Raw genomic sequence first — 25,551 nt, forward strand, 5'->3', positions numbered from 1 at the left:
CATTGTCGCTGACAAGGACGTCGGGTAAGCCATGGGTGGCAAACATGGCCCGGAGGCTTTCAATGATGGTTGTGGATGTGCTGGATGACATGATTATACATTCAATCCATTTAGAGTAAGTGTCCACAACTACTAAAAACATCTTTCCTAGAAAGGGGCCGGCAAAATCTATGTGGATCCTGGACCACAGTTTGGAGGGCCATGACCACAGACTCAGTGGAGCCTCCCTTGGTGCATTGTTCAGTTGTGAGCAAGTGTTGCACTGATGTACGCATGACTCCAAGTCTGAGTCAATGCCGAGCCACCAAACATACGACCTGGCAATTATCTTCATCATGTGTAGGTCACGTATAAACATTTCCTGCCTTTTTTTGGCAAAACCACGTGATTACCCCAAAAGAGACAATCCGACTGGATGGACATTTCATCTTTGCGTCGATAAAACGACTTAATTTAATTTTGCATTTCCCCAGGAATGGCCGACCAGTTCCATTTAGGACGCAACTCTTTACTACGTGTGCGGGAAGTGCATCCGCCTGCAGCTCCTGACAGACCGCATTGCGGCACTGGAGCTGCGGGTTGATTCACTCTGGAGCATCCACGATGCTGAGGTTGACGTGAACAGCATGTTTAGTGAGTTGGTCTTACCGCAGGTAAAGGGTACACAGTCAGATAGGGAATGAGTGACCAACAGGAAGAGCAGTGCAAGAAAGGTAGTGCAGGGGTCCCCTGCGGTCATCACCCTGCAAAACAGATACACCGCTTTGGGTACTGTTGAGGGGGATGACTCATCAGGGGAGGGCAGCAGCAGCCAAGTTCATGGCACCGTGGCTGGCTCTGCTGCATAGGAGGGCAAGAAAAAGATTAGGAGAGCTACAGTGATAGGGGATTCAATTGTAAGGGGAATAGATAGACGTTTCTGCGGCCGCAACTGAGACTCCAGGCTGGTATGTTGCCTCCCTGATGCAAGGGTCAAGGTTGTCTCGGAGTGGGTGCAGGGCATTCTGAAAAAGGAGGGTGAACAGCCAGTTGTCGTGGTGCATATAGGTACCAACGATATAGCAAAAAACGGGATGAGGACCTACGAGACGAATTTAGGGAGCTAGGAGCTAAATTAAAAAGTAGGACCTCAAAAGTAGTAATCTCAGGATTGCCAGCAGTGCCACGTGCTAGTCAGAGTAGGAATCGCAGGATAGCTCAGATGAATACTTGGCTTGAGGAGTGGTGCAGCAGGGAGGGATTCAAATTCCTGGGACATTGCAACCGGTTCTGGGGAGGTGGGACCAGTACAAACCGGACGGTCTGCAACTGGGCAGGACTGGAACCAATGTCCTAGGGGAGTGTTTGCTAGTGCTGTTGGGGAGGAGTTAAACCAGTATGGCAGGGGGATGGGAACCTATGCACCTATGCAGGGAGGCAGAGGGAAGTAGAATGGAGGCAGAAGCAAAAGATAGTAAGAAGAAAAGTAAAAGTGGAGGGCAGAGAAACCTAAGGCAAAAAGCAAAAAGGGCCACATCACAGCAAAATTCTAAAGGGGCAAAGTGTGTTAGAAACAAAAGCCTGAAGGCTCTGTGCCTCAAAACGAGGGGTATTCGGAATAAGGTGGACGAATTAACTGCGCAGATAGCAGTTAACGGTTATGATATAATTGGCATCACCGAGACATGGCCCCAGGGTGACCAAGGCTGGGAACTCAACATTCAACATTTAGCAAGGATAGACAGAAAGGAAAAGGAGATGGGGTGGCATTGCTGGTTAAAGAGGAAATTAATGCAATAGTAAGGAGGGACATTAGCTTGGATGATGTGGAATCGGTATGGGTGGAGCTACGGAATACCAATGGGCAGAAAACGCTAGTGGGAGTTGTGTACGGACCACCAAACAGTAGTAGTAAGGTTGGGGACAGCATCAAACAAGAAATTAGGAATGCGTGCAATAAAGGTACAGAAGTTATCATGGGTAACTTTAATCTACATATTGATTGGGCTAACCAAACTGGTAGCAATGCGGTGGAGGAGGATTTCGTGGAGTGTATTAGAAATGGTTTTCTATACCAATATGTCGAGGAACCAACTAGGGAGCTGGCCATCCTAGACTGGGTGATGTGTAATGAGAAAGGACTAATTAGTAATCTTGTTGTGTGAGGCCCCTTGGGGAAGAGTGACCATAACATGGTAGAATTCTTTATTAAGATGGAGAGTGACACAGTTAATTCAGAAACTAGGGTCCTGAACTTAAGGAAAGGTAACTTTGATGGTTCGAGGCGTGAATTGACTAGAATAGACTGGCAAATGATACTTAAAGGGTTGACGGTGGATAGGCAATGGCAAACATTTAAAGATCACATGGATGAACTTCAGCAATTGTACATCCCTGTCTGGAGTAAAAATAAAACAGGGAAGGTGGCTCAACCGTGGCTAACAAGGGAAATTAAGGATAGTGTTAAATCCAAAGAAGAGGCATATAAATTGGCCAGAAAAAGCAGCAAACCTGAGGACTGGGAGAAATTTAGAATTCAGTAGAGGAGGACAAAGGGTTTAATTTAGAGGGGGAAAATAGAGTACAATAAGAAGCTTGCCGGGAACATAAAAACTGACTGCAAAAGCTTCTATAGATATGTGAAGAGAAAAAGATTAGTGAAGACAAACATAGGTCCCTTGCAGTCGGATTCAGGTGAATTGATAATGGGGAACAAAGAAATGGCAGACCAATTGAACAAATACTTTGGTTCTATCTTCACGAAGGAAGACACAAATAACCTTCCGGAAGTACTAGGGGACCGAGGGTCTAGTGAGAAGGGGGAACTGAAGGATATCCTTGTTAAGCGGGAAATTGTGTTAGGGAAATTGATAGAGATTGAAGGCCAATAAATCTCCGGGGCCTGATAGTCTGCATCCCAGAGTACTTAAGGAAGTGGCCCTAGAAATAGTGGATGCATTGGTGATCATTTTCCAACAGTCTATCGACTCTGGACCAGTTCCTATGTTCTGGAGGGTAACTAATGTAACACCACTTTTTAAAAAGGGAGGGAGAGAGAAAGCGGGTAATTATAAACCGATTAGCCTGACATCAGTAGGGGGGAAATGTTGCAATCAATTATTAAGAATGAAATAGCAGCGCATTTGGAAAGCAGTGACAGGATCGGTCGAAGTCAGTATGGATTTATGAAGGGGAAATCATGCTTGACACATCTTCTGGAATTTTTTGAGGATGTAACTAGTAGAGTGGACAAGGAAGAACCAGTGGATGTGGTGTATTTGGACATTCAAAAGGCTTTTGACAAGGTCCCACACAAGAGATTGGTGTGCAAAATCAAAGCACATAGTATTGGGGGTAATATACTGACGTGGCATTTTCAGAATGGCAGGCAGTGACTAGTGGAGTGCCGTAGGGCTCAGTGCTGGGACCCCAGCTCTTTACAATATACATCAATGATTTAGATGAAGGAATTGAGTATAATATCTCCACGTTTGCGGATGACACTAAACTGGGTGGTGGTGTGAGCTGTGAGGGGGATGCTAAGAGGCTGCAGGGTGACTTGGACAGGTTAGGTGAGTGGGTAAATGCATGGCAGATGCAGTATAATGTGGATAAATGTGAGGTTATCCACTTTGGGGGCAAAAACGCGAAGACAGAATATTATCTGAATGGTGGCAGATTAGGAAAAGGGGAGGTGCAACGAGACCTGGGTGTCATGGTTCATCAGTCATTCAAAGTTGGCATACAGGTACAGCAGGTGGTGAAGAAGGCAAATGGTATGTTGGCCTTCATAGCCACGGGATTTGAATATAGGAGCAGGGAGGTCTTACTGCAGTTGTACAGGGCCTTGGTGAGGCCTCACCTGGAATATTGTGTTCAGTTTTGATCTCCTAATCTGAGGAAGGATGTTCTTGCTATTGAGGGAGTGCAGCGAAGGTTCACCAGACTGATTCGCAGGATGGCAAGACTGACATATGAGGAGAGACTGGATCAATTGGGCCTTTATATATTGGAGTTTAGAAGGATGAGAGGGGATCTCATAGAAACATATAAGATGGGACAGGTTAGATACAGGTAGAAGGTTCCCGATGTTGGGGAAGTCCAGAACCAGGGGACACAGTCTTAGGATAAGGGGTAGGCCATTTAGGACTGAGATGAGGAGAAACTTCTTCACTCAGAGAGTTGTTAACTTGTGGAATTCCCTACCACAGAGAGTTGTTGATGCCAATTCATTGGATATATTCGAGAGGGAGTTAGATATGGCCCTTACTGCTAAGGGGATCAAGAGGTATGGAGAGAATGCAGGAAAGGGGTACTGAGGGAATGATCAGCCATGATCTTATTGAATGGTGGTGCAGGCTCAAAGGGTCGAATGGCCTACTCCTGCACCTATTTTCTATGTTTCTATGTTTCTAATGATGGCACAGGATCCTGGCTGGTCCAGGTCCTGATCTGGCGAGCTGTGACGGGTGACTCCTCGCTCTCAAAAGCCTCCATGACCAATAGTAAGTCTGCGGGCTGCGCCATTTCAACCCCAGTGGTGGGTAATGGTAGCCGGCTGAGAGCATTGGCACAGTTTTCAGTGTCTGGTGTGTGGCGGATAACATAGTCATAAGCGGATAATGTTAGTGCCCATATTTGGATGCGGGATGAAGCATTGGTATTTATACCTCCCTGAAAACAACGAAATGAGCGGCTTGTGGTCAGTTGTAAGCTCAAACCGAAGTCCAAATATGTATTGGTGCATTTTCTTAACCCCATATACACATGCTAACGCCTCTTTCTCGACCATATTATAGGCTCTCTCAGCCTTAGACAGACTTCTAGACACATATGCAACCGGCTGGAGGTTGCCCGATACATTGGCTTGCTGTAACACACAGCCGACACCATACGATGAGGCGTCACAAACTAGCACTAAATGTTTACGTGGGTCATAGTGTACAAGTAACTTATTTCAACATAGCAGGCTCCTGGCCTTCTCAAAGGTTGTGTCTTGAGATTTGCCCCAAACCCAGTCGTCACCCTCACGTAGCAACATGTGCAAAGGCTCTAACAACGTGCTCAACCCGGGTAGAAAATTACCGAGATAGTTGAGGCATCCCAGGAATGAACGCAGCTCCGTCACATTCTGTGGTCTGGGTGCATTCTTGATGGCCTTTGTCTTTGAGTCCATGGGCCTGATGCCGTCTGCTACAATCTTTCTCCCCAAAAATTTGACTTCTGCTGCCAGGAAAACACACTTGGAGCGTTTCAGTCTGAGTCCCACTCTGTCTAGGTGACTTAGAACCTCTTCCAGGTTGTGTAGATGTCGATGGTATCACGACCAGTGATCAGGATGTCGTCTTGAAACACAATGGTGTGCAGAAGAGATTTCAGCAAACTCTCCATGTTTCTCTGGAAAATGGCTGCAGCCGAGCGAATTCCGAAAGGGCACCTGTGATATATAATCAGCCCTTTGTGTGCGTTGATACACATCAGTCTTTTCGAAGATTCACCAGCTCCTGTGTCATGTAGGCGGAGGTTAGGTCCAACTTGGTGAACGACTTCCCCCTCCCCGCTAACGTTGCGAACAGGTCATCCGCCCTGGTCCTGTAGTGAGACTCGGTTAATCATTACCTTGTAGTCTCCGCAGATTCTGACCGTGCCATCGCTTTTCAACACCGGAACAATTAGACTGGTCCACTCGTTGAACTCAACTGGCGATATGATTCCTTCGCGTTGAAGTCTGTCCAGTTCGATCTCGACTTTCTCCCTCATCACGTACGGAACCGCCCGAGCTTTGTGATGGACGGGCCGTGCATCGGGGCCAAGATGGATCTGTACCTTGGCGCCTGGGAAGTTGCGGATGTCTGGTTCGAATAGCGAGGGAAACTTGCTCAGCACTTGAGCACACGAGGCGTCATCCACTGAAGATAATGCTTCACTGACGCACTTCCAATGACTGGTATGAGCTCTTTGATGTAGGTACGTAGCTTTGCATTAATCATTTGGGCCTTTGTGCTTTATTGCCCCACAGTTTCTCGAAAACCTTCTGGCTCATTATTGACTGACTCGCACCCGTGTCCAACTCCATAGATACTGGAACTCCATTTAATTTGACTTTCAGCATTATAGGAGGGCTCTTGGTGGTGAAGGTATGTACCCCATACACTTCTTCCTCGGGTTGAGTTGCCTGTGCTGCGTGATCCGCGCCGGGTCGATCATCTTCTGTCACGTGGTGTGTCGCAACATGTTTGCACATTCGCTCGAGGTGCCCCATCGTTGCACAGCCTTTGCACACATAGTGCTTGAATCGGCATTGATGGGCATGATGATTACCCCTGCAGCGCCAACACAATCCTAATGGATTCACATTCACCCCTGATGGCGGATTCTGAATCATCACAGGTCCTGCAGCCGCAGACGTATAGGCCCTGCCATATGCAGTTCGGCCTGCTAGCGATGTCATTTTATGCACAGTACTTGCCGGTGAGCTTCGACGTTGAGAAGATATCTGTTTGGTGTTATCGTCCATGGCCATGCATGCCTGGGTGATTGCGATGGCCCTGCTCAGGACTAGGGTTTTGGCAGCCAGCAGCTTTCGAAGAATGACCTCGTGGCTGATGCCCAGCACGAAAAAGTCCCGCAGCATTTGCCCCAACGCAGCTCCAAAATCGCAAGGTTCTGTGAGGCATCTCAGGTTGGCGACATAATCCTCCACATCCTGGCCCCCGGAGCGATGGTGCGTGTAAAAACGATATCTGGCCATGAGGATACTCTCTTTAGGCTTGAGGTGGTCCCGAACCAGTATGCACAACTCTGTATATTCCTTCTCCATTGGTTTTGTCGGTGCGAGCAGATTTTTGATGAGGCCGTATATTTTAGATCCACAGATGGTGAGGAGAACTGCCCTGCGTTTGGCTGTGTTAGTGTCTCTTTCCAGCTCGTTAGCCACGAAGTACTGGTCGAGACGCTCGATGAAGGCTTCCCAATCATCACCCTCTATGAATCTCTCTAATATTCCAACAGCAGCCATGGTTGTGTGAAGGTTCGTATTCTGTTACTCGTCGCCAATTGTTGTGAAGAGAAGAATTCCATGAGGCTGAGTACTGTGAGCTAAACTTAGTGTGACCTTAGTCTTCTTTATTACAACTCCAGAGTGCATAAACAACATGGCAGCCAACCTTTTATACTGGCCCTGCACATGTGTGCAGGTGACCATTAGGACTCCAACAGTCGCGCCCTCTGGTGGTAAGTATTACATACTTACATACATAACACACGTCAGGACATCCTATAGATGTGAAAGGTCCTTTAAAAATGCTAGTTGTTTCTTTCTTCACAAACCAATAAGGGAAGATTTTACAAATTAATACTTCTGCCCTGAAACTTTGTGCAGCAGGAATGTGAATTTGGAAAATCTACCAATAGTGTCTTTGAAGCAGGAGATTACTCTGAAACAATTTTACCTGCAAAGCTGTAAAAAAAAAAAACTCATATTAGTAAGTGCATTTTAACAAATTAAACTATCAAGATTAATGCAGAACAGAATTCAACAATCAAAATTCCTACTTAGCTCACGTGGCAACATGTGTGGGACTAAACTTTACAGATCAGAAAAATCCCAGGTGTGGTCCCCAACCTGTGAATTGTTGGCTGATTTCAGCAGTGGTAATAGTGTGCATGTTACAACTCACCTCAGTGCCAGCGTTGTTTCTTGTCCATTAGCTTTCTTTAACAAGACATTTGTCACATTAAACAACTGGAAAGCTTGACAGATATACTATGAATTAAGAAATCCCAGATGCAAAGACAAATAGCCAGAAACAGACAATCTACAAATCACATATGTATTGCACAATGCTCCTTGGTGGTGAAGGTAATATCAACTCCAGAACGTTGTGATTTTTTTTTCTAATAGGTAAATTTGCACAAGTAAAAAGTAGTAACATATGTTGAATGGCTGCCTATTAGCCCCTTTGTTAGTAAGTTGCTGACAAACTCGAGGATCAAACATTTGGACATAAGGAAAGAGTAACATAAGAACATAAGAAATAGCAGCAGGAGTAGGCTATATGGATCCTCGAGCCTGCTCCGCATTTCAATAAGATCATGGCTGATCATCAACCGCGACTCCACTTTGCCACCCAATCTCCATATCCCTTGATTCCCCTAGAGTCCAAAAATCTATCGATTTCAGCCTTGAATATATACAACAACTGTGCATCCGTAACCCTTTGGGGCAGAGAATTCCAAAGATTCACAACCCTTTGAGTGAAGAAATTCTTCCTCATCTCTAATATATCTCTACTTATCTGTAGAATAACTCCACGAGGCCTAGTGCTGTGTTTGAACTGCTGTGACCTTAGTCTCTTTATTGTCTGCAGAGTGCCTGCACCGCGTAGTGACCAGCATTTTATACAGCTCCTGCCTGGGCCTCCCACAGTTGCACCCTCTAGTGGTACCAGCATAGTATATACACAGAGTATACATATATGAAAATATCAGTCTTAAACAGCCTACCCCTTGTCCTGAGACTATGCCCCCTAGTTCTAGACATTTCAGCTAGGAGAAACAACCTCTCAGCATCTACCCTGTCAATCCACTTCAGAATCTTGTATGTTTCAATGAGATCACCCCTCACCATGCAATACAATCCCTTATCATAGGACAGCCCTCTCATCCCCAGAATCAATCCAGTGAACCTTTGTTGCACCGCCTCCAATATCCTTCCTTAGATAAGGAGATCAAAACTGTGCACGGTATTCCAGGGGGCCAAAAGGCTAAAGGCTAGAAATACGTTATAGCCAAGAAATGAGCAGTGTTTAGACTAAAAATGTTTAAGTAGCACCAGTTGAAAATCATCTCGGATGCATGGCAAATTTGTCCTCACTCCTCATTAAAATGATTGCAGTCATGATTTCCATCTAAAAGCTCAAGCTCATTGGCATAACACTGAAAAGATGGACCAATATCGGGGGAAGTCTAAACACAAGTTATGATCACCACAGGCTTTTTCACTGCTGAAAGGGGAAGTCCATTGATGCTGCAGCACCTCATTCTCAGCATTGTTGGGAGTGCAGCTGCCTCAACAACCATAAGAAGGTCAAGGAGAAGGAGCTCTTACTTACAAATCCTGGTGCCAGATCTCCTCCGCCCCAGGGAGAGAGCCCAGAGGTTTTCCGATGAAGCTTTGGAGACATTGGTTTTAGTGGTGGAGAGAAGGCGGGCGCCGACTGTAAGGTGACCCAAGTCTGCCGCACAATGTGGAGGAAGGTGGCACACCACATCACGGGCAGCACTGTGCTCCCCACGACCCACACCCAGTGCAGAAGGAAGTTTAATGACTTCACACGGGTGGTCAGGGCGAGTAAAGGCTTCAACAAATGCTACATACCATCATCTGTACCACAGGCTTCACACACGGCTCAATGCACCACACCCCCAGCACTCACCCACCAACAATCTGTGCCTAGCAACACTCACATCCACATCACACACTTTGCACACAATGACAGCGATTCAACTATGGCAGGGGCAAGGCTCATTGGTTATTCGAATTCATGTCACATGTGTAATATGTTTATGGATACATTTATTCATTGTGTTTGGAGTATTTTGTGGTCTCTCTCAATTCACCTTTGCACCCAGGAGGACGCTGTGATATGGTGTGAGACAGGGATTGCATGATGGGGATGTGGTGAGCTACGGGGATCTGGGGTTTCATTCATGTGAATCGGAGTCTGATGAGCCGGTCATGGATATCCTGTCTGGAAGGAGAAAAACAAGAGTGGAGGACAGAGAAATCAAAGGCAAAAATCAAAAAGGGCCATATTACAACATAATTATAAAAGGACAAAGAGTATTAAAAAAAACAAGCCTGAAGGCTCTGAGTCTCAATGCGAGGAGCATTCGTAATAAGGTGGATGAATTAACTGCGCAGATAACTATTAACGGATATGATGTAATTGGGATTACGGAGACATAGCTCCAAGGTAACCAAGGCTGGGAACTCAACATCCAAGGGTATTCAATATCCAGGAAGGATAGACAGGAAGGAAAAGGAGGTGGGGTAGCGTTACTGGTTAAAGAGGAGATTAACGCAATAGTAAGGAAGGACATTAGCTTGGATGATGTGGAATCTATATGGGTAGAGCTGCGAAACACCAAGGAGCAGAAAACGCTAGTGGGAGTTGTGTACAGACCACCAAACAGTAGTAGTGAGGTTGGGGATGGCATCAAACAGGAAATTAGGGACGCGCGCAATAAGGGTACAGCAGTTATCATGGGTGACTTTAATCTACATATGATTGGGCTAACCAAACTGGTAGCAGTACTGTGAAGGAGGATTTCCTGGAGTGTATAAGGGATGGTTTTCTGCAGCAATATGTCGAGGAACCAACTAGAGAGCAGGCCATCCTAGACTGGATTTTGTACAATGAGAGAGGATTAATTAGCAATCTTGTCGTGCGAGGCTCCTTGGGGAAGAGTGACCATAATATGGCAGAATTTTTCATTAAGATGGTGAGTGACACAGTCAATTCAGAGACTAGGGTCCTGAACTTAAAGAAAGGTAACTTCGATGGTATGAGACGTGAATTGGCTAGGATAGACTGACAAATGATACTTAAAGGCTGACGGTGGACGGTGGCAATGGCAGACGTTTAAATATCACTTGGATAAACTACAACAATTATACATCCCTGTCTGGCATAAAAATAAAAAGGGGAAGGTGGCTCAACCGTGGCTAACAAGGGAAATTAGAGATAATGTTAAATTCAAGAAAGAGGCATGTAAATTGGCCAGAAAAAGCAGCAAACCTGAGGACTGGGAGAAATTTAGAATCCAGCAGAGAAGGACTAAGAGTTCAATTAGGAGGGGGAAAATAGAGTATGAGAGTAAGCTTGCAGGGAACATAAAAACTGACTGCAAAAGCTTCTATAGATATGTAAAGAGAAAAAGATTAATGTAAGTCCCTTGCAGTCAAAATCAGGTGAATTCATAATGGGGAACAAGGAAATGGCAGACTAATTGAACAAATACTTTGGTTCTGTCTTCACTAAGGAAGAAACGAATAACCTCCCGAAAATAATAGGGGACCGAGGGTCGAGCGAGAAGGAGGAACTGAAGGAAATCCTTATTAGTCAGGAAATTTTGTTAGGGAAATTGATGGGATTGAATGCCGATAAATCCCCAGGGCCTGATAGTCTGCATCCCAGAGTATTTAAGGAAGTGGCCCTAGAAATAGTGGATGCATTGGTGGTCATTTTCCAACATTCCATGGAATCTGGGTCAGTTCCTATGGATTGGAGGGTAGCTAATGTAACCCCACTTTTTAAAAAAAGGGAGGGAGAGAGAAAACAGGGAATTATAGACTGGTTAGCCTGACATCGGTAGTGGGGGAAATGTTGGAATCAATTATTAAAGATGTAATAGCAGTGCATTTGGAAAGCAGTGACAGGATCAGTCCAAGTCAGCATGGATTTATGAAAGGGAAATCATGCTTGACAAATCTTCTAGAATTTTTTGAGGATGTAACTAGTAGAGTGGACAAGGGAGAACCAGTGGATGTGGTGTATTTGGGCTTTTAAAAGGCTTTTGACAAGGTCCCACACAAGAGATTAGTGTGCAAAATTAAAGCACATGATATTGGAGTAATGTATTGACGTGGATAGAGAACTGGTTGGCAGACAGGAAGCAGAGAGTAGGAATAAACGGATCCTTTTCAGAATGGCAGGCAGTGAATAGTGGGGTACCACAAGGTTCAGTGCTGGGATCCCAGCTATTTACAACATACATTAATAATTTAGACGAAGGAATTGAATGTAATATCTCAAGTTTGCAGATAACACAAACCTGGGTGGTAGTGTGAGCTCTGAGGAGGATGCTAAGAGGCTGCAGGGCTACTTGGACAGGTTAGGTAAGTGGGCAAATGCATGGCAGATGCAGTATAATGTAGATAAATGTGAGGTTATCCACTTTGGTGGCATAAAGAGGAAGGCAGAATATTATCTGAATGGTGACGGATCAGGAAAAGGGGAGGTGCAACGAGACTTGTGTGTCATGGTACATCAGTCATTGAAAGTTGGCATGCAGGTACAGCAGGCGGTGAAGAAGGCAAATGGCATGTTGGCCTTCATAGCGAGAGGATTTGAGTAGAGGAGCAGGGAGGTCTTACTACAGTTGTACAGGGCCTTGGTGAGGCCACATCTTGAATATTGTGTACAGTTTTGGTCTCCTAATCTGAGGAAAGAAATACTGGCTATTGAGGGAGTGCAGCGAAGGTTCACCAGACTGATTCCTTGGATGGCAGGACTGACATATGATGAAAAACTGGATCGATTAGGCTTATATTCACTGGAATTTAGAAGAATGAGAGGGGATCTCATAGAAACATGTAAAATTCTGATGGGATTGGACAGGTTAGATGCAGGAAGAATGTTCCCAATGTTGGGACGTCCAGAACCAGGGGTCACAGTCTAAGGATAAGGGGTAAGCCATTTAGGACCGAGATGAGGAGAAACTTCTTCACTCAGAGAATTGTGAACCTGTGGAATTCTTTACCACAGAAAGTTGCTGAGGCCAGTTCGTTAGATATATTCAAAAGGGAGTTAGATGTGACCCTTACGGCTAAAGGGATCAAGGGGTATGGAGAGAAAGCAGGAATAGAAACATAGAAACATAGCAAATAGGTGCAGGAGTAGGCCATTCGGCCCTTCGAGCCTGCACCACCATTCAATAAGATCATGGCTGATCATTCACCTCAGTACCCCTTTCCTGCTTTCTCTCCATCCCCCTTGATCCCTTTAGCAGTAAGGGCCATATCTAACTCCCTCTTGAATATATCCAATGAACTGGCATCAACAACTCTCTGCGGTAGAGAATTCCACAGGTTAACAACTCTCTGAGTGAAGAAGTTTCTCCTCATCTCAGTCCGAAATGGCTTACCCCTTATCCTTAGACTGAGTCCTCTGGCTTTGGACTTCCCCAACATCGGGAACATTCTTCCTGCATCTAACCTGTCCAGTCCCATCAGAATTCTATATGTTTCTATGAGATCGCCTCTCATCCTTCTAAACTCCAGTGAATACAGGCCCAGTTGATCCAGTCTCTCCTCATATGTCAGTCCTGCCATCTCGGAAATCAGTCTGATGAACCTTCGCTGTACTCCTTCAATAGCCAGTATGTCCTTCCTCAGATTAGGAGACCAAAACTGAACACAATATTCAAGATGTGGCCTCATCAAAGCCCATGACTTTTAGCAAGTGTAGGTTGGAGCTTTTCAGAAAATAATTTTGGGATTTTGTACTTGTCACAAATATCCCTGATAACAAAGAACCTGGAAATGAATGAAGAAAACTCTTGCAGTAGCAGGAAGTAGCACACAGCCACCCAAACTGCAAAAACCTGTCAGATCTGAGTGATTGGTGATAACCCTTTAAATAGCATCGCTGGAGCTGGCTTCCTGCTGTTGCATGCTACCTGAAGCTGTCGTTGTTTCCTCCAGCCAGTCAGTTCATTGGCTGTAACGAAATTGGGAGGTCGGGCGTCAAATGAGTGTTGCACACTCATCGATGTCACAGTCTTCGTGATGGCGAAGTCCCCGGCAATCGCGTTCGGTGGCAGCAGTACCGGCAACACCGATAGGGCGTACGCCGCTCGAATCGCTATCAAGTGTCATTAAAGTTCTCAATGGTGTTTTACCGCCATCTTGTGGTGCTAACATGTGGCGTAAACCAAACAAATTTCTCCCATTAAAATGTTTTAATTGTGTTTTTTGCTTTCCTTGTGAGGTCAGGGGGAACAGGAGTGCTCTTTAGGGCTCAACGTGGAACTTTTAGACCTCTCCTGAAGCAATCTCGACACCCCCCACACCCCCCCGCCATCCCCCATGTCTGATTATGGGGCTCTCACAAGATAACATGGCAGCCGAAACTGTCACTTCCATGTGGGAAGTGCGTGATTTTCCAACATTTACCACTGGAAACAAAATAGTCCGGGCCTCATTTTTGGAGCAGTGGCTGAGTTTCTAACTCTATTGCTGCGCAACTGACAAAAATTGGCCCAGAATCAAAATTGGGGCCTGAAGCAGGCATTATTATTAAACTTTAGCTGCTACATTTAGGTATGTATCAAAAGTGTGACTAACTTGTGATAACAGGGCCCTGATGTATGCAGGAGGTGTGGGGGACTCTGCAGCACTTGAGGAAACTGAGAAATGCCGGTGATATAGATGTACTGCTGAATTTAACGGCAAGATCTTATTATAATTCTTTCCTTCTGTTTCCCGCCCAGCAGCCAACCAAATTGACAGTCTGGCTGGCTGCCGGGCTGGAAAATCCTAGTGGCAGGAGTCCACAGCTGGGCTCATGGTGGGGTTGGCTGCAATCTCGGGAAAGCTGCAGATCGGGAGGCGGGGGGGGTAGTGGGCTGGAGGGGGTAGGGGGGAAGGCTGCGGCAAGGGTGGGGAGAGAGGGGCCATGATCAACAGAAGGGAGGTTAAAGACTTCCTTGTTGGGTGGAGGTAGAGGTGGACACTCCTGCTCCTCCTGGCCCACAGGAAATGCTAGACAAAGCTAGCAGTTCCCACCTCCCTTTCGCTGCTGGGTTTCCCGAGCCCTGTGCAACCCAGTCAGCAATAGTTACATTGAAATCAGGCTCCTAATTGCAATGCGGGAACCTGATTTAAATATTTTAATGAATTGTCAAGCCTCTTCAAGAAGGGCCTCGAAACCCACTGCTGTAAAAACGCAACAGATGCTTATTCAGTGGGTTGGGAATGTGTTCCGCATTTTTAGGGTTTAACCCCCTTCCCGACTGCAATGTACTTGCTTCATGGGTTCTTGGCTTAAGAATTCATAGCAACAAATTGTTATTAAGAACTAATTGGTTTATTAACAAAAGGTTTAACAATCACACTACACATTACCAGCTCATCCACCAGGCTCACAGCCACCTGCCTCATCGTGGTTCTCCTGAACCCAACTGGCTGGGGTTTTATTGAGTCTTGTGAATATCAGGTGACTGGCTAAACCACTCCCAATTCAACAGCTCTACAAACCTGTGAGCATCCCCATGGGTGCATACATTACACCGACTTCTTTCGGTCCATCGTGGGAGAGTTAATACATCGAGGTTGACAAATAGGTAGCCCCCAGAATTTTTATGTATACTGTATTAAAGGATATAGTCTTCCTTTATTATCCTGTCTTTATATTTCTTGATTGTAACCACTGGTTTGGATCTATCCAAGCACTCAGCGTGATTGCTTTCTACATTGTGTCCAACTTGATCACATTTAGCCTCAGTGAATGCAAAGGTTTCCTGAGCAGCCTCGATCTTTGAAATAATCTTTTCATGTTTCATACTTCTTTTGTTGCATTTCTTAGAACCTTTTTTCACTTAAAACAAAACTCTTGTCCCTCTTTTCATTTAAAAATTGCTTTCTTTTTTGTTATGTATAAGCTAACTTCATGCTGTAACTCGATCAGAAATTATCAACTACCTAATTGGGTTTGAAGTACAGGCCATGTTGTTATGGTGATGCTCCTCATCTTTGCCATCCAGCCCAAACCATAAGGACTTCCCTTATAAATCATTTCTAGAGGAACCACGGGAATCTTGGCAGTAAATTTGACTACAGTGAAATTGATATCTTTGAAACATAGAAACATAGAAAATAGGTGCAGGAGTAGGCCATTCGGCACTTCGAGCCTGCACCACCATTCAATAAGATCATGGCTGATCCTTCACCTCAGTACCCCTTTCCTGCTTTCTCTCCATAGCCCTTGATTCCTTTAGCTGTAAGGGCCATATCTAACTCCCCCTTGAATACATCCAACGAACTGGCATCAACAACTCTCTGCGGTAGGGAATTCCACAGGTTAACAACTCTCTGAGTGAAGAAGTTTCTCCTCATCTCAGTCCAAAATGGCTTACCCCTTATCCTTAGACTGTGTCCTCTGGCTCTGGACTTCCCCAACATCGGGAACATTCTTCCTGCATCTAACCTGTCCAGTCCCGTCAGAATTCTATATGTTTCTATGAGATCGCCTCTCATTCTTCTAAACTCCAGTGAATACAGGCCCAGGCGATCCAGTCTCTCATGTCAGTCCTGCCATCCTGGGAATCAGTTTGGTGAACCTTCACTGCACTCCCTCAATAACAAGAACGTCCTTCCTCAGATTAGGAGACCAAAACGGAACACAATATTCCAGGTGAGGCCTCACCAAGCCCCTGCAATAAGACCTCCCTGCTCTTGTACTCAAATCCCCTAGCTATGAAGGCCAGCAAACCATTTGCCTTCTTCACCGCCTGCTGTACCTATATGCCAACTTTCAATGACCGATGAACCATTACACCCAGGTTTCGTTGCACCTCCCCTTTTCCTAATCTGCCGCCATTCAGATAATCGCCTGTCTTCATGTTTTTGCCCCCAAAGTGGATAACCTCACATTTATCCACATTATACTGCATCTGCCATGCATTTGCCCACTCACCTAACCTGTCCAAGTCACCCTGCAGCCTCTTAGCGTCCTCCTCACAGCTCACACCATCACCCAGCTTAGTGTCATCTGCAAACTTGGAGATATTACACTCAATTCCTTCATCTAAATCATTAATGTATATTGTAAATAGCTAGGGTCCCAGCACTGAGCCCTGTGGCACTCCACTAGTCACTGCCTGCCATTCTGAAAAGGACCCGTTTATCCCGACTCTCTGCTTCCTGTCTGCCAACCAGTTCTCTATCCACGTAAGTACATTACCCCCAATGCCATGTGCTTTAATTTTGCACACCAATCTCTTGTGTGGGACCTTGTCAAAAGCCTTTTGAAAGTCCAAATACACTACATCCACTGGTTCTCCCTTGTGCTCTCTACTAGTTACATCCTCAAAAATTCTAGAAGATTTATCAAGCATGATTTCCTTTTCATAATTTCCCTTTGCTTGTCATTGTTTTCCCAGGCCTGGATCGTGGAAATATTCCCAATGGAATAGATTTTGGAAAGATCAGCCCTGCACCTCAGAAGAGCTTGCCTGAGCTCCCACCCACAAAAGTTGTAAGTTTTTTAACATTTATATTCTTGTGATTTTCACTGTGTTTACATAGGCTGAGATGGCAAGTTGCTAATTAACCAAAATATTACGTATACCTTATCAAAGAGCAACCTCTACAGAGTTTTGAAACGCTCTAAGCTGATTTGCAGCACTTTCTCAGGCACTTCCTTGGGCATGCTCAGCTGCCATGTGTCCAAAGCAACAGGAGGAAGTATCTCAGAATGAAGTGTTCAGCATATATCCCAGGAAGGTTTGCTGCTGAATCTTCAATCTGACGCTGTAGCTATGGTTGTTTATCTAGTGTTATAATGGCTTGTTTTGTTTCGTATTTCAAAGCCGCAAACGCATTTTCCACAGCAGTTTGATGTTACAGCTGCTCTGACCACAAATCTTTCCCAGCTGTTGACAAGCTGCCCATCATGCGAAATTTGGGAGAATAAAAGTTTGTGCATATGTATTTGAATATGATTTTGGGGGTTACATCAGGAGACAAATATTTGAATGATATATTGGTAAACATTTTTCAAACAAGTTAAAAGCGGGCAATCAAGTAGACTGATTTGACCGATTCTCCTACTGTTGGTGCTTTAGTTTTGCAGTCTGATTAAATATCTTACTGAAAAGACAGAGACTGAGATAAACTTTCAGGTACTCCTTTTCCGTGACATCAAAAACCATCAACACTGATGTGAACAAAGAGAATTTATTCAGTCTTTTATTGGAATATATGGAAATGCTTATATATGTTTGAACATGTTAGAAATGACTTGTTTCACTTGAACAGAAGCAACTGGGCCAAAACTTCACAAAAAAACATTTCAACAAGGTAACTAGAACACAAACTCCTCCTTTAGGTGCTGTTTAAGAAATTTATTCTTACTTTCTGACAGATTTTTTTATTCAAGTTCAATGTCCACTCAAACAGAACAGATAATAAATGATTGCTTTGGTCAGTAGCAATCCCTTAGACACTGCCCTATTGTAGGGATGAGTGAGTCAGCGGAGGTGTGGCAATTCAGTTGGCTTCCATTCAGATGTTTAGCTTGACTCAAAACAATGCCATTCGCTTATTTTGTGAAAATACTTTGTACAAGAAATCCAAAGCACTGAATGTTGAGTGTGTGGTGAATGCACGTTGCTTGAAAAAAAATGTTTGACAGAGACTCACATCATCATGACACCTTTGAACAGTCAAGCGGTGTAATGACCAGCTTAAACATCCATTTGTTTGGGCAATCTATTGGTGCTGATAAATTCTTTATGGTATTTGTTTGGAAGGGTTTCGGAGTCTGAAGCTGAATTAACATCCACAGTTACTGCTGCATCGTCCTTGGGTTTACGACTGTATCTCTGCTACTGGAATACAGCTCTCTAACAGTTCACCTCAGTAACTCTTTCCAGTGCCATATGCCATTAGCATTCACTATTTAAACTATTCAAAGACTGACAATAACTGAATGAAGAAAAACAAGGAATGACAAATCTTTGCAACTGATTTTTCAAAAAATATCCTTGGTGATAATACTCCCTTGTTAATAGTTGGTCAAAGCTGAGAGCACAACTGTGCGATCAGGCTTTCAGTGCTGGAAAGTTAAATTAAAAGTTGCTCAGTACTTTAATTCTCCTCGATTTAACTTATTCACAAAAAACAGTTCTTTGAACTCTAACCTACAGGAAATGAATCCCAAAAGGAACAAGTGCCCCATTCATATAGATAAGGACTTAGCTGGTTGGGTGGGAAGGAACGGCACCAAAGGATTAAATGCTTGAGATCACTGCCAGCAGAAAATCATGGAATCAGGTGGCAGGGGCTGGTCAATAGTTCCCCACTCTGCAGTTACACTGGGGAGTTGGCATAGCTGCAGAGGAACATCTGCACTGGCTCCAGTTTGAGTGAGTCTTTCTCAGCCTGGTTTAGTTAAATTAAATGAGTAAGATTAGATCCAGGTCACCTTAAGTTATTTAAGATGATAGAGATCAAATGTAGGTCATCTTGAGTCCTAGGCCTTTTAAAGGTAGAAGTGTACATTCTCATGATAAAAGCACTGATTGAAATAACTATCAGCTCATTAGAATGTGTAACTACTTGTGTTTTTTTGTTTTAATCAAACAGTTGTGTTGTTTTGTTCTGAGATGTGAGCCATAAAGACCCGCTGTGGGTACGGTGTCCTCCACAATGCCCTCTTCCTCCCTCTTCTCGAAGTTGCTCCTGCTCACTCCTGTCGTCTTTGCTGCTCCCCACTCGTCCTCCAGCCCTAAAGCAGCCCTGCCAGACCACCCATGACTGCAATAAAACCGCACGCAAAGCAGTCCAGCACAAAGTTGTTAGAAGTCAGAATTGAGAAAATAGCCACAAAAAGAGACCAAGATGTTAACCCACAGCCTAAGAGGGCAACCAGCAACTAACCTGTAGAGAGTGGATTAGCCCTTTAAATACTGCTGCTGCGGGTTAGCGACATGATTTGCTGGGCGAGTTTATCACGTGGTGAGTCAGGCACTGGGGCAGAACAATTTCATGAAAGGGACCTACAACAAGCGTAGGATCCTTAAATAAATATTATGACGAGGCTTTTAAATGATTCTGGCATGTGCCCTCGCCACCTACTGAGCAGCCTGATCCAATATGGTGGGCGATGCACTTCCGACGCGGATGGATCGTGCCATATTGTACCATTACTCGCTCAGTTTATGTCTGCAAAGCGGATGCAATGCAAATGAATTTCTAGACTTGTATCTTTAGTTGGCTGTGTGTGGAATTCCTGGATGAACCATTCAGTGGCGCATCACACAAAAAATATAATTGCCCGGATTTTGCAGTGGTAATGACGGCAAAACTCATTACCCCTCTAAAACTGACCGTAACCTCAGGATTTAGCGCATGCGCAGATAAACACAGAAATCCTTAAGTTGCGGTCAGTTCATTCCCTGCTCTGCCACAGGTTGCGCTGTGGAACTCCTCATAGCCGGCAATCAGTAAAATCACTTGAACTGATGATAACTTCCCCTATTCCATTCTAATATCGCTGTTACAAACCTCATAAAAATTTAAGCCTTGCTCAGTGAGGTGGTAATTGGGTGTTTAACGGTGTTCTGAGTAATAACTACTGCTGAACAGCCGTTCTGGTCCTGAAAAACTAACTTTAGATTTGTGGAATGTCAAATTTCTCCATTATGATAAAAATTACTAGATTTTTAAAATAGTAAAAAATATATTTTTTATATAGTTTCTTTATGATATTTCAGATTCTATGTGCATGCCCCAATCTTTATTTCGCTCTCTGTAAAAAAAAAAGTTTTAAAGTGCATGATAAAAGTTGCTTATTATTTCTTGGTTTGTTGTCAGTGAGAATTTTACAATGTAATTGGCTGCTTAGCCAGCTTGATGACATCACTGCTGTTGGACCCTGGAGATCCCCTTAGACAGCGCTATGATCAAATTAACATAAAAAAGCTAAAGATTTTGCCACAGAGATTGCCAGATCTTCATGGGCAGCTTTCTTCAAGGTCAGCGGCGAATGCGGTCACTTTGTCGTAGACCGCAAACTCCGAGCCAATCGGCCAGATTTTGCTGACGATTGCCATTATTAATGTGCAAATCAGCCAGCAACTTGTGGTGAGGAAGAGATACCCCATGAATCAAGAATCGTCACAAGTAGCTGGCCAATTTACTGCATTTTCCATTAATTGCTCATTAAACTTGTCATAGTTAAGTCTAATAACAGTGTAAGTACCCTTTTAACAATGTGATAATTGTTAATGACTGCCAATTAGTTCTCTTACCCGGAAAATGAACAATTAAAAGTGTGGAGTCTCATTCCTTCAGGTAGTGAATTGTTTTAGGAGATTTTAAAAATGTCAAATTTTTAATTTTTTTCCTTTTCCTTTCGGTCATTTTTCTTTCTCTTAATCCAGTATTTATTTCCATTGTTTTAGTTCCCTTTCTGTACCTGATTTCACCCATTTTAATTTGCCCTCCTTCTCAGTCTCTCCTCTGTTTATTTCACCATCTTTTAATCTCATTGGTTAAGGAGATACCCTGTTGGTCCCATCATTCACCAAGGTCCCAGATGGCCTGTTGCCTTCACTGGACCGATATCAGCTCACAAGTCCAGCAAACTTGTGGACAAAAAATGTTAAATCCTAAATGTACATGAACAAGTCTAAGTAATGGGGCACGTCACGAGATGCCCAACTCCAGCAAAATCTGGTCCAATATAATTCAATGACAACAACAACTTTCATTTATATAGCGCCTTTAACATAGTAAAACATCCCAAGGTGTTTCACAGCAGTGTTATAAGACAAAAAAGATAAATTTGGCACTGAGCCACATAAGAAGAAATTACGGCAGATGACCAACAGCTTGGTTAAAAAGGTAGGTTTTAAGGAGCATCTTAAAGGCAGAAAGAGAGGTGGAGAGGTAGTTCCAGAGCTTAGGGTCCAAGCAGCTGATTCACAGTTGATGCACATTTTGTCCCAGGTGAAGTAAAAGCTGAACTCGTGTAGCTCGCCCTACATGAATCGTGCCTCTTGCCAGGATGATGATTATCAGAAAGTCCAAGTCTTGGGTTGCCCTGGTTTGCTGGTCACTGAGGCACGGGCTGCAGAATGACAAAGTAAATGAGTAGAAAAAAAAGATTCCTCAGTGTTAAGAACAAGCCAGTGTTTTTACAGACCCTGCTGCTTATATAGCGGGCGTGTTGTTGTAAACGTGATTTGCCCACTATATGTGGTGGACGGTAAAACCAAAAAAGATAAGTAAGCAACATATTTTTTTAAAAACAGGAAATCTCACTCAGCAACTGCCTCTCCTAATTGCTATCAGTTGCATCCAGAATCTTAGCATTAAGGTAATTGCATTTTAACAAGGTGCGAACAACTGACTGAAATTGCTTAAAGACCTATGGGTGAAATCCAAGCACAGGGAGAGTAAGTACTTATTGAACTGCCCAAAATAGTTGCCGTGCTTAATGTCTTATAAGTGGCACCTTTGTAATTGACTCCTATAATAATGGCAAATGGCAAATGGATAGCACCATTTACCCGATATAAGCGTTTGCTCATGCCAAGTGTGGACGGTGGAAGTGGTGGGGACCGTAATAAGTTTAATCAGTTCGAGCAAGGAAGGAAAATTTATAATCCCTCAGTCTGATCCTGATTTTTTTTTAAACTCGAGGATAAAAATAGAAATTCTTGTCATCGTGCCATTTTTGAGGTATTTCTATTATTTGGAGAGTCTGCTTTTTCAGTGACACAGTCGCAAGTGAACCTATAAGTTTGGTAGAGAGATCTGTCCATGACTGAATTACCGCTAATGAATTTGTTACGTTTTAAATATTACACCTCAAAGTATATAAACAAAACTCGAAAAATAAATAAGTAAAATTATGCTCAGAATGGCCATTTTGGTTCTAAGTGCTGGGAACACATCAGGCCGGAACAGTGCAGGTCACATATCACACAGGAGAGGCCATATCAGGAACTGGAGGAGTTTCAGCTGTGTCAAGCAACACACTGGCGGGTACTGTGGGAAAATGAGCAGCAGTGGTTATCATCTGGAACCAGAGACTGAATTCCCTGGTATTCATGCACATTAAGTAGCAAAGCACTATCATACACCGTTAAATGGGTCTTAACCGTATGGGTGCTGGTTTGATAACAATTTTCCGGACATCTTAACAGTGGATTTTTAAAGAATTGTCTTATTTAAAAGAGGAATTATTGTGAAGGGGGACAAATACATATAACAGAAAATAGACTGTCCTTCCTTCTGTTTCTGATGTTTCAGCTGGTCCAATTAGCATGGTTATATTCCACGCCTACTTTTTACCATTTTATTACTTTAATAGCTTTTGGTTCCCAAATGTTCCATGAAAGCTTATTGGATAGGGAAAAAAGGCCACTGTTATTAATTACTATTTATCAAACACCTTCATATGAAGGGATAAAAATACCCTAGATCTGTTAGTAACACTTCTCAGGGATATGTGGATGCAAATAATTGTGCAACTCACTGGAAACTGGACTCTGCTGGTTAAACAGATAACAGAAAATAGATTATCCTTCCAGCCAGTTTCTAACTGTTTAGCATGTTCCAATACTGGCTGAATCATCATCATAGGCAGTCCCTCGGGACAAATGGTTTTGCATTCTGATGTAAAGGAAGAAGGACCTGGGTAAAGGACCTAACTTCTATTCAAACTTTCCCAGTAGTACAAGGGGACACAATAAAATACTGGTGCATGAAGCAGAACACATAAGCTTGTTATCACATTATTTCTGCTCTAATATGCAGCAATCTGACATTTCAGACCCTGTTTAATGCTGTGAAAGGGATCTGTTTTGCGGTTGGATGTTTAGCTGGGCAGTATGCCACTTACAGTAACATTAACAGCTTTTAGAACTAAAATCCACTGTGACGGAAGTGTGTAATTCAGTGTCATCATAGGCAGTCCCTTGAAATCGAGAAAGACTTGCTTCCACTCTAAAAGTGAGTGCTCAGGTGACTGTACAGTCCAATGTGGGAATTACAGGTGGGACAGGTGGGACAGACAATGGTTGAAGGAAAGGGTGGGTGGGAAGCCTGGTTTGCCGCACGCTCCTTCCGCTGCCTGCGCTTGTTTTCTGCATGCTCTCGGTGACGAGACTCGATTTTCTCAGCGTCCTCCATTTAGGGCGATCTTTGGCCAGGGATTCCCAGGTGTCGGTGGGGATGTTGCACTTTATCAAGGAGGCTTTGAGGATGTCCTTGAAATGTTTCCTCTGCCCACCTGGGGATCGCTTGCCGTGTAGGAGTTCCAAGTAGAGCATTTGCTTAGTCTTGTGTCCGGCATGCGGACAATGTGGCCCGCCCAACGGAGCTGGTCGAGTGTGGTCAGTGCTTCGATGCTGTGGATGTTGGCCTCATCGAGAAAACTGATGTTGGTACATCTATCCTCCCAGGGGATTTCCAGGATCTTGCAGAGACATCGTTGGTATTTCTCCAGCGATTTGAGGTGTCTACTGTATATGGTCCACGTCGCTGAGTCATACAGGAGGATGGGTATCACTACAGCCCTGTAGACCAGTGTGTCATTTCTGTGTCAGCAGAATCTACAGTTAAATTTTGTGACTGCTTTCTCTTTGACAAAACCACAGCTCTCCTCATCACCAAATGTGTTTCAAATGACTTAGGGCCTGAACTTGGTGAAAGCTAAGGCCCGCCCAAATGCCGCCTAAAGGACCTCCGAGATATCTGCTGGTACTTTGCCAGGGAGATCCCTACAAAAGATATGCCAGTACCACCCGGTGGCAAAAACCCGACTTACGATGTGAATCTGGGCGGCAGCAGACGGGAGCTCCCAATCTCAGCGGCAAATGCGATCCTCGTCAAAGTGCCGCCGAGGATTGAGTCGGGCCCAGGGAGGGGGGAACAGCTAAAAATAAAAATTAACACACAAAAAAAAATCCACTGGGACACCTTCAGTAGACCCCATCCACATAAATCGCTGAAAAAATAAATAAATAAAAGAAGTTCACTAACCTTTTTTTGAAGGTCTTCATGCTTACCGTTGGGGTTAGACCTGCCTCCACACAGCGGTCCTTCCCTCTGCTGTCGCCGACTCTCGCCCGCACCAAAATAGCAGCTCAGCGGGCGGTAGGTCACTTACTCGCCTTGCGCGCCAGCAGCCATCAGCGGGCGGTTCCCAGCGGTCCTCCCCTACCGCCGGCGGGAGGCCTAGAAAAAACTGTCACCGAGACCGCCCAAAAAACTCGCCGGCAGTCGGCGGTAAGACCACCATGTTCGGGCCCTTAGATTCTCATCCAAATGAATCAAACTAAATACTGCAAATATTTTATTTACACTGACACAGGCCTTTAAAGTTTCAAAGCTTAGTTGTACAGTTTGATAATATTTCCAGTTCTTATTTGGAAAACCACCCTTGCAAAATGGATCATCTTTTCGATTGACTGGATATTGTCATTTCAAATTTGTTTGAGGATTTCTCTGAAGCAATAAGCTGTGTCACATAACATAGGATACAATCCCCACTGCTTATATTGGGCATATTTTTGTTACCATGATTTATGCGGTATAAGCGATGGATGGTAGAGTCGATCATTACTGCTGTGATCCCTGCAGGCTCGTCTGATCACTAAAATACTAATTGGTGTCGGATACAGCTTCCGGTCAGTTCCTGTACTAACTTAGAGAAGCAGCAGTCCACTAGCAAAGAGGGAATCGTGAGAGAGACACACAGCAGCACTGACATTTCCTGGAGTCCACGTCATCAGTCCAGGGGATTAACGAGGTACGAAGAACTGCCCAAAATAGCTGGAGTGCTTCAAACTTTACCACATGTTATAAGCGACGTCTTTATGAACACAAAACATCAATGGTCAGGAAAAGGCCAGCTAGTCCATCGAGTCTGCTCCACACCACTGAACACTTCTTCCATCCCTCCCCACCTTTGTATTGACTCTTATGGTAATGGAAATGGTTAGCTCCATTTGCCCAATATAGGCAGCTTGTTAGAAATATCCCAGGTTAAG

At 44.2% G+C, this 25,551-nt stretch overlaps 1 protein-coding gene across 3 annotated transcripts in view; it reads left to right on the plus strand.

Annotated features, from left to right (window-relative positions):
- The window catches only part of afap1l2 (actin filament associated protein 1-like 2), a 304,943-nt gene that overhangs the window by 178,722 nt on the left and 100,670 nt on the right, over positions 1 to 25,551 (plus strand). For all 3 annotated transcript variants that reach the window (XM_070876591.1, XM_070876593.1, XM_070876592.1), the window contains one exon: positions 16,927 to 17,021. In XM_070876591.1, the coding sequence (XP_070732692.1) occupies positions 16,927 to 17,021 (95 nt within the window). The remainder of the gene's footprint in view (positions 1 to 16,926; positions 17,022 to 25,551) is intronic.

Source organism: Pristiophorus japonicus, chromosome 3, assembly GCF_044704955.1.
Source record: "Pristiophorus japonicus isolate sPriJap1 chromosome 3, sPriJap1.hap1, whole genome shotgun sequence".
Classification (NCBI taxonomy): Eukaryota; Metazoa; Chordata; class Chondrichthyes; family Pristiophoridae; genus Pristiophorus; species Pristiophorus japonicus.